Below are 8980 nucleotides of genomic sequence, written 5' to 3' on the forward strand. Positions count from 1 at the left end.
TTGAATGAAATAATTTGAGTTTGATTCTCAAAAACCACATCTATTTTATGAATATTAAAAATATGGGTAATTTAATCTTTTTAATGAGACTTTTTAATTTTATGAAATTATATTATTGTTCTACTATTATCTATAGAAGAGATTGCCAATAGCATCTTATTATCTTAGCTTTTCACGTTGCGGTCATTTTGTAGTGTTCACAAGTATATTCAAATCAGGTTTCCTTTATTACTGATTTATATTCTTTTCAATACTCCTTGGATTTCTTCCTAAAATTTAAAGTATTTTGTAGATCTCTTGCTGTGTACATATTCGTGTGTATATATATATATGAGGGTTAACTTTTCTTGCTTTACAATTCATTATTAATGGACGAGGTAGTATATTCAGAATGGTTTGGGTGGTTGTACTGCTATTCTTAAAGATTGAGGAGTTGACTTCCATGAATGGTAAAACAAAAGGTAAATGAAGAAGAACCAGCTTGTTCCCCTTATAAAAGTTCGGTTTACGAGTGAATCGAATCGAAATAATCGATATATTTTTGATTAATTCGGTTCGGTTTGAAATATTAATTTGGTTCGGTTCAATCCATGAATTTTATAAACTTTGATTTTCGGTTATTTCGATTCAGTTCGGTTCAGTTTTCGACCGAATCGACGGAATGTTCAGTCCTATCACAAACTATATTGGCTTAATTCCCTAAAAATAGGGATAAGTATACAAATTTTAAGGGTCAGAAGCGAGAGCTATAAGGAATCACCACAAATTCTAAGCAATCTCAACCCCCACTTAATCACAATCACCAGACGAAGATTCACCATCGTAGATCTTAATTCCGGCGGCGAACCTCAAACTTTGTTGATACCAAATTTCTCTGTGTGTTGCCGGAAAACCACGCTCATTGCATGCCACAAAGCGTCAGGTTGCAACATAAATCTCCATCCACCATAACTCCAATTTCATTTCCACATATCTCACAATCTTGGCCTTTCAAATCCTTCAAAGCGTTAGGTTGCAACATAGAACACATTTAAACATTTAGAACTCAATCAAGAGCCAAATAAACAAAACATATCTTAACAGCTATGTCTGATCACAAACCTCTTTGTGACCATGCTACTAACTGATCGCTTTCTGAGGACTCATCATCACAATAATAATGTATAGGTGTGTTGTTGTTTTCTCCTGGAAAATAACATTTATTTTATGAGATATGTTCCTTTATTGTTGCACTTTACTAAATCCAAAATTAATTTGTTACATGTAGCTGTTGCACAGATCTGGACTAGGGTGATGTTTACCTAACTCTGGAGAAAAATCTCCATATCAGTATTACTTAGAATTTTTCTTTTCTTCCCTGTATTGATAGCCAACGGGACTAGATAATTAATGGAAAATAATAATAATGATAAGTATGTTATTTATGGGTCATAGGTGTAAACAGTGACATCCCATTATTCTGGGTATGTAGTTGAGGTTATTCAGCTTAATAACAGCTTCATTAAACTAATTAAAGCTATGATTAGTCTAGGAAACATGCTTGATTAGTGTTGATAATGCACTTTCCATTTTATGGAGAGAGAGAGATTGTATGTATGTTTATAGCCCAGCCGACCATGGCACTCCCGAGAGAGAGAGAGAGAGAGGGAGGGAGGGAGGGAGAGAGAGAGAGAGAGAGAGAGAGAGAGAGAGAGAGAATTCATAGCATTTGTAATTATATGAACCAAGTAAATAAACACACACATGCATGCACGTCTAACATATCATTAGTAAGTTGACGTAGCCTTTAGAATCTCCTCATCACTTTCAAATTTTGACATTGTTTCTTCATCCAAAGAAACCATTGCTTCAATACCATCTCCAGCAGGGGTATCCATCAGAACAAAGCCATTAGAGAAGCCACCATCAGCAAGGCACGCTTTTATCGGCTTTCCCCACCCGAAATCTACCTTATTGAAAGGAAAATTGCATAAGCTGCTGCAAACATAGATCTTGTAGTTTTTCTTCATATATTCCATGACTGTTAAGCCCAATATTTTAGCATCGTCGTCCATATTGCTCAAGTCCATGTTCCTCAATTCCATTTTCCCTTTCTTGATTTGATGGTTTAATGAATGCAATTGCGCCTCGCCCTCATTGTTCACCTCTACAAGATACCGCCAGTAGAAATTTCCAACAGCAGTTTCGGGGACCATTTGTCTAGACCGCATATTTGCTGGCTGGATTAGAACCGAGGGACTAGAACCAGAATGTGAAGCAGCTATTGAAGATTTGTAAAGGAGTGCTGTCAAAACTTCAACTCTTGTGGGATTCTCAACGAGTCCCTGCTTAGCAACCAGTGCCTTGATGCTCGCTAAGCTTGAGTTCTGGAACACAAACTGATAACTCCTGGTGGCGGGGCTGCTCCTTCGACGCCGTCCTGGATCCTTCGCCGCTGTAGAGGTGTAGCTGGGGTTGGGTTCCTACAAAACAACACCGGAAGGGGGGTTGGAGTCCCGCGGCGCCTCCGGCGTGAGAGTAAGAACCAGCTTTTTGGGAAGATGAAGATGAATATGAATGTAAGGTTGCTGTGCGTGTATATGAGTGTGAGAGAGTGATTAACCCCAAAACCTCACCTTCTTGGGCTATTTATAGCTCAAGAGTAGGGTTTTGGGGTTGGTACCTTCGAATCGTAGCCGTTGGTTCTGGGAGCGGAGGGCACCTGGCGGGAGTGGATGCTTTACACGCGTCAGCGCGGGACTGGTCGAGGAATGTTTTGAGGATCCTCTGACACGTGCCCTGATTATTCCCATGATTGATGTGTGACAGTTGTCCCCGTCACGTGCTTGGGCCAACGTCTCACGTGTTGGGGTTTATCAAGGTTCCGCTTACGGGACTAAGCTGGCCAGGAGTGGTAGTGTGCGGGACTACCCCTTCTAGGAGCTGCGTAGAGTTATGAGCCTAGGAGTAGACATTCCCGGAGCTGCATGGAGTTAGGAGCTTAGGAGTAGGCCTCCCAGGAGCTGCCTGGAGTTAGGAGCTTAGGAGTAGTCCTCCCAGGGGCTGTATGGAGTTAGGAGCTTAGGAGTAGTCCTCCCAGGAGCTGTATGGAGCTGAAGGCCTAGGAGTAGTTCTCCCAGGAGCCATATGGACTATCATGTGCCCCCCACTCCCTTATGCAGATTTTCTGGATGGGGGAGTGAATTTGAGTATGTTTGTAGAACATGAGTTTTTGATTGTTTTGTTAAAAGAGCTTGAGCTTTTCTTGCCCCCAGTCCGGAGTTCGTTGAGTTCAGCGAATCAGGACTAAGGTGGTTGTCTTTAGCAGGAGTTGAGCTTTTCTTGCCCCCCAGTCCGGAGTTCGTTGAGTTCAGCGAATCAGGACTAAGGTTGTTGGCTTTAGCAGGAGTTGAGCTTTTCTTGCCTCCCAGTCCGGAGTTCGTTGAGTTCAGCGAATCAGGACTAAGGTTGTTGTCTTTAGCAGGAGTTGAGGTTTTCTTGCCCCCAGTCCGGAGTTTGTTGAGTTCAGCGAATCAGGACTGAGGTTGTTGTCTTTAGCAGGAGTTGAGTTTTTCTTGCCCCCCAGTCCGGAGTTCGTTGAGTTCAGCGAATCAGGACTCAGGTTGTTGTCTTTAGCAGGAGTTGAGCTTTTCTTGCCCCCCAGTCCGGAGTTCGTTGAGTTCAGCGAATCAGGACTCAGGTTGTTGTCTTTAGCAGGATTTGAGTTTTTCTTGCCCCCCAGTCCGGAGTTCGTTGAGTTCAGCAAATCAGGACTGAGGTTGTTGTCTTTAGCAGGAGTTGAGCTTTTCTTGGCCCCAGTCCGGAGTTCGTTGAGTTCAGCGAATCAGGACTGAGGTTGTTGCCTTTAGCAGGAGTTGAGTTTTTCTTGCCCCCCAGTCCGGAGTTCGTTGAGTTCAGCGAATCAGGACTCAGGTTGTTGTCTTTAGCAGGAGTTGAGGTTTTCTTGCCCCCAGTCCGGAGTTTGTTGAGTTCAGCGAATCAGGACTCAGGTTGTTGTCTTTAGCAGGAGTTGAGCTTTTCTTGCCCCCCAGTCCGGAGTTCGTTGAGTTCAGCGAATCAGGACTCAGGTTGTTGTCTTTAGCAGGATTTGAGTTTTTCTTGCCCCCCAGTCCGGAGTTCGTTGAGTTCAGCAAATCAGGACTGAGGTTGTTGTCTTTAGCAGGAGTTGAGCTTTTCTTGGCCCCAGTCCGGAGTTCGTTGAGTTCAGCGAATCAGGACTGAGGTTGTTGCCTTTAGCAGGAGTTGAGTTTTTCTTGCCCCCCAGTCCGGAGTTCGTTGATTTATGTAGTCCGGACTTGGAAGTTGAAACGGTTTTGGGGAATTTCCCCCCAATTATTTGAATTATTACAGCTGTTATAGATGGAGAGAAGTGCCGTAATTATGATAAGCATTAAATACTGTGAGGGATGAGTGGTTGGGATTGTGCCACGTGGCGTGGCGATTAGGTTTTTTACCACGGCTATAAAAGGCGGTCCTTCCCCTCTTTCTTGTTTTTTTTTTATCTTCTTTATCTTTTCTGTTTCTCTTGCTTTCCTTTCTTTTTCCTCCGTTTCTTTTTCCGGCGGTGGTTCTCGGAGAAGCTCCAGGTTCTATTGCTGTTTGCTTGGTCGTCCTCAACTTCTCCGTTATCTCTACTTTGTAAGCTTTTTTCCTTTGCTTTTCTGTTTTTTGTTCCATTCTTTCAATTTGCTGGTGTGTTGTATTCTTTATTTGTGCTATTGTGTTTGTTTTTGTTGGATGTTTTTGTATGTATGTGTATATATGTGTGTTTTTGTCTATGTTTTGGTTTTTGATTTTGTTTTGATAGTGTTTCTGGAATTAGGGTTTTATGTTGGGGTCCGGACTCGGATAACTAGTCCGGACTGATAGGGTAGGTTTTGGAGGTCGTAATTGGTTGTTGTTTTTGTGTTGTTTTGATATCTAAGTTCGGAGTAACAGGCTAGGGTTGTTTGTTTGGATTCGGGGGTCTCCAGATTGTAAGGTTTTGACTTGTAATAAAATTGAATCGTAGGGTAGTCCGGACCATGTAGCTTCAAAGATAATAAACTGTAGGAGTTTTAGACTAACCTTTGTAACTTGTTTTAGGTTTATGGTCCGGACTAAAGCTCTCGCCAAGGCGTTCATAACTTGTTATCCGGGGCCATCTAGTTCAGATTCTGTGTCTTCTGCTGATTCTGAACGGGTTGGGATGGGGAAGAGGGCTTCGACTTCGGATTCTGAGGCAATAACGAAGCTTACGGTTGCTAAAATATCTTCAAGAAAGGTACCTTGTAGTCCAGAGGGGCTGTGGGTGGAGAATCTTGGTTATTTTGTTACTAAGAGCGAGGAGATAGAAAACAGTTTTTATTTTAGGAGCATTAGGTCCGGATATGCTAGGCAGGAGAATGCTGGCCCAGGGTCTTATGATAGGGAAGCTTTTGACAGGAAGTTTGCGAACAGCATAGTGGCTAAGGAGCACTATGAGTTGAAGGATGAGTATTCTGGGCTAGATAATGAAGCCCAGGATTCGGCGGTCCGGGCTGCTTTTCAGTTGGATCGCCGGATTGAGTGGAGGTGGCCGACTCCGGACGAGAGGGCTCATCATAGGCCGGCTGATGGCTTCGTTCCCATATGGTTGGAGCATCTCCGGTCTGGATGGAATCCACACTGGCATTTGTTTCTAAAACATTTGTGCAAATATGTGTACAAGATCTCTCCAATGCAGATAACGCCTAATGGAATAAAGTGGATGACTTGGTTCATTGCCACCTGCAATCAGTTTAAAGTTCAGCCCACTTTCAAGCTGTGGCATCACATTTTTCATTTAGTCCGGTCTAGCCAGTTCCCGTTATATGAGCTTCGGTTCCGGGCTCCGGAGTGTGGATATGGTGGTTCTTATAGGCCCGTTATTCAGCAGTCTTCGCTGAAGTTTTGGAATGGTGAGTTGATCATGCTCCGGGGTTTGGACTTGCACTATCTACCCCATATAGCTTCGGAAGGAGTCCGGACTCGCTTCCGCAGGGATGTGCTCCGGGGTGAAGCTCTCCGGTTAATTTTTGCATTTTGTGAATGTCTGGGTTTCCAGATGACCCGAGACACCTTTATGAATCATAGAACTTTGCATAGGCTGGGCTGTAAGTAGTTTTATTTCTTGTCCGGACCTTTTAGATGTTTCTTATCTGTTCCCATTTGTTGCTGCTTCTTGTTTTTGACTTGTGTTTTTTGTTTGCTTCTTGCAGGTTTACCACATTATAATCCGGACATGTCGTCCTCCGCTTATAGTGATGCTCTGAAAGGTTTGGGCAAGGCTTTCAAGTTGCCAAAAAAGAATGCTGTTGGTGGATCCGGATCGAACGCCTCGGCCGAGGAGGGGTCACAGAGCAATGCCGTTCCCAATCCGGAGGTTGAAGTTCATGTGAACCAATCCACTCCGGAGCATAATGTTGAGTTGGATATGGGTAATCAGTTTGACAATCTTGAGGATCTGGGTCCTATCGGGGAGGTTCCGGGTGCTGATTCTGGGCGGAGGAGGAAGAGGCTCCGGACTGTTGGGTCGAAACCTCCTAGGGCTGAAAATTATGAAGCTGGATCTGGGTCCGGGGCTGGCAAAGGGAAAGCAGTTGATGTTGATAGTCCGGATAAAGACGGTCCGGCGCTGGAGGAGAAGGTGGCTCGCTTCATGGCTGGGATTCCGAGTCAAGCTCAGTGGAGTAAGATGAATGAGTCCGGATTTGATGCCACTATGAAGGAGTGTTCCCGGCTCTGGGGTCAGGTATTTTCTTTCATTTCTTGCTTCTTGTTTACTGTGTTATTTTGACTTAGAATATTTTTCTAAGTTTATATGTATTTTGTAGCTTGGCGGATATATGGCCGGATCCGCCTCTCTTGCTTATAATGAGATTAAGGGTTTCCGGAGCTCTGTTGCTGACAAGGATGCTGAGATTAGTCGGCTCCGGGACCAAATCATTGAGAAGGATAACTCTTTGTCCGGGTTGAACAAGAATCTGAATGAAGTGACTATCCGGGCTGATAACGCGGAGAGGGAGGTTTCTGATTTAAAATCCGAATTGGCAGAGCTCCGGAGGCAAATGTCTGTTGTTCGTCCGGAGGCTGAGGTTATCGATGTGTTTAAAAGATCTGAGGAGTACGATAGGGCCCTTGCCAATGCTGGTGCTCCGGAGATAGCTCGCTGCTGGCTGGTTGCTGAGCGACATATCAAGACTAATCCGGAGGCCGATTGGGATAGCTTCGTCTCCGAGTTTATCAAGGCTAAGGAAGACATTGAGCTTGGATTGGGGGAACCGGAGCCATTTGACGGCCCTTGTCCCAGTTTCATTCCTCCCAGTGCTCCGGACGCTTGACTTTCTATTTGTAAAACTGCTACTGCTACTTATTTGAGACTTGATAATATTTGGTTCTTGTAATATTTTTTGTATTTTGGTCCGGGCTTGTTTTGAGGCCGTTGAATTTGTAATGAATGCTTTCCTTGACGCTATTTTGCTTTGTTTCTGTGGTTTGTTTTTGCCTTAGAATATTTTTCCAAGTAGAATTTTGCTCTAGTCCTGACTGATCTTCTTGTCCGGACTAGTGGAGGAGTTTGAGTTAGAAAATTAATTCTAAGTAAAAGTGGTTGCACTAGTCCTGACTAATAGCTTGTCCGGACTAGTGGCTGCTTTTAGTTAGAGAATTAATTCTAAGTAAAAGTGGTTGCTCTAGTCCTGACTAACAGAATGTCCGGACTAGTGGTTGCTTTTAGTTAGAAAATTACTTCTAAGTAAAAGTGGTTGCTCTAGTCCTGACTAATAGCTTGTCCGGACTAGTGGTTGCTTTTAGTTAGAAAATTAATTCTAAGTAAAAGTGGTTGCTCTAGTCCTGACTAACAGAATGTCCGGACTAGTGGTTGCTTTTAGTTAGAAAATTACTTCTAAGTAAAAGTGGTTGCTCTAGTCCTGACTAACAGAATGTCCGGACTAGTGGTTGCTTTTAGTTAGAAAATTACTTCTAAGTAAAAGTGGTTGCTCTAGTCCTGACTAATAGCTTGTCCGGACTAGTGGTTGCTTTTAGTTAGAAAATTAATTCTAAGTAAAAGTGGTTGCTCTAGTCCTGACTAATAGCTTGTCCGGACTAGTGGCTGCTTTTAGTTAGAAAATTAATTCTAAGTAAAAGTGGTTGCTCTAGTCCTGACTAACAGAATGTCCGGACTAGTGGTTGCTTTTAGTTAGAAAATTACTTCTAAGTAAAAGTGGTTGCTCTAGTCCTGACTAACAGAATGTCCGGACTAGTGGTTGCTTTTAGTTAGAAAATTAATTCTAAGTAAAAGTGGTTGCTCTAGTCCTGACTAACAGAATGTCCGGACTAGTGGTTGCTTTTGAAAATATGCAAGTTAAAGAGAAAGCTTTTCACTGATCATTCATACAATATAGAAGGAGAAACATTTTGGTTGCTTGCCAATATTGGCTACAAGTTTTTTGGTTGCTTTGTTTGCTTTACTACTGGTAGAATTTCCTTAGCCTTAGTCCATGCCAAGTGTTTGGGACTTCTGAGTCATCCATGTTCAAGAGCTTGTAGGTTCCTGGCCTGAGAACTTCTTTGATCTTGTATGGTCCTTCCCATTTAGGCATTAACTTTCCGGTGTTTGTGGGATCTGATGCTTCTGTGTCTCGAAGGACTAAGTCCCCAATTTGGAAGTTTTTGACTCTTGACTTCTTACTGAAGTGCTCTCTTGTTTTCTCCTTGTATTTTTCCATCCTTTGTACAGCTTGGTCCCGGACCTCATCAATTAGTTCCATGTTTGTTTTGAGTCCTTCTTCGTTTGCTTCTTCTTCAAAGTTTATTGCTCTGTGTGAAGGAGAGCCCACTTCAATAGGCAGCATTGCTTCTGTTCCATAAGCTAGTTTGAATGGAGTTTCTCCTGTGCTTGTCCTTGGGGTTGTCCTGTAGGACCAAAGTACGCTTGGTAGTTCTTCTGGCCACTTACTTTTGCTTTCCTTGAGTCTTTTCT

The 8980-nt window shown here is 43.1% G+C and overlaps 3 protein-coding genes across 3 annotated transcripts; 2 read left to right on the forward strand and 1 right to left on the reverse strand.

Annotated features, from left to right (window-relative positions):
• Nucleotides 1-1766: 1766 nt before the first annotated feature.
• Nucleotides 1767-2210, reverse strand: LOC141685212 (acyltransferase Pun1-like). Its single transcript, XM_074490329.1, has one exon. The coding sequence runs from the start codon at nt 2208-2210 to the stop codon at nt 1767-1769; it is 444 nt and encodes a 147-aa protein (XP_074346430.1).
• Nucleotides 2211-2460: 250 nt separating this feature from the next.
• Nucleotides 2461-7745, forward strand: LOC141706879 (uncharacterized). Its single transcript, XM_074509758.1, has 3 exons — nt 2461-2517; nt 6219-6751; nt 6834-7745. Exons 2-3 carry the CDS (start codon nt 6242-6244, stop codon nt 7338-7340), a joined length of 1017 nt encoding a protein of 338 aa, XP_074365859.1. The 5' UTR covers nt 2461-2517; nt 6219-6241; the 3' UTR covers nt 7341-7745.
• Nucleotides 3085-6239, forward strand: LOC141706878 (uncharacterized). The gene is made up of 2 exons (XM_074509757.1): nt 3085-3547; nt 3673-6239. Exon 2 carries the CDS (start codon nt 5090-5092, stop codon nt 6119-6121), a length of 1032 nt encoding a protein of 343 aa, XP_074365858.1. The 5' UTR covers nt 3085-3547; nt 3673-5089; the 3' UTR covers nt 6122-6239.
• Nucleotides 7746-8980: the final 1235 nt, after the last annotated feature.

This window comes from Apium graveolens, chromosome 2, assembly GCF_009905375.1.
Source record: "Apium graveolens cultivar Ventura chromosome 2, ASM990537v1, whole genome shotgun sequence".
Taxonomy (NCBI): Eukaryota; Viridiplantae; Streptophyta; class Magnoliopsida; order Apiales; family Apiaceae; genus Apium; species Apium graveolens.

Excerpts from the sequence above, each read along its gene's own strand:
- LOC141706879 (XM_074509758.1), top strand. The coding sequence starts at position 6,242 with ATGTCGTCCTCCGCTTATAGTGATGCTCTGAAAGGTTTGGGCAAGGCT. Across the intron at positions 6,752-6,833 it reads GTTCCCGGCTCTGGGGTCAG|CTTGGCGGATATATGGCCGG; the intron begins GTATTTTCTTTC and ends TGTATTTTGTAG.
- LOC141685212 (XM_074490329.1), bottom strand. The coding sequence starts at position 2,210 with ATGCGGTCTAGACAAATGGTCCCCGAAACTGCTGTTGGAAATTTCTAC.
- LOC141706878 (XM_074509757.1), top strand. The coding sequence starts at position 5,090 with ATGGTCCGGACTAAAGCTCTCGCCAAGGCGTTCATAACTTGTTATCCG.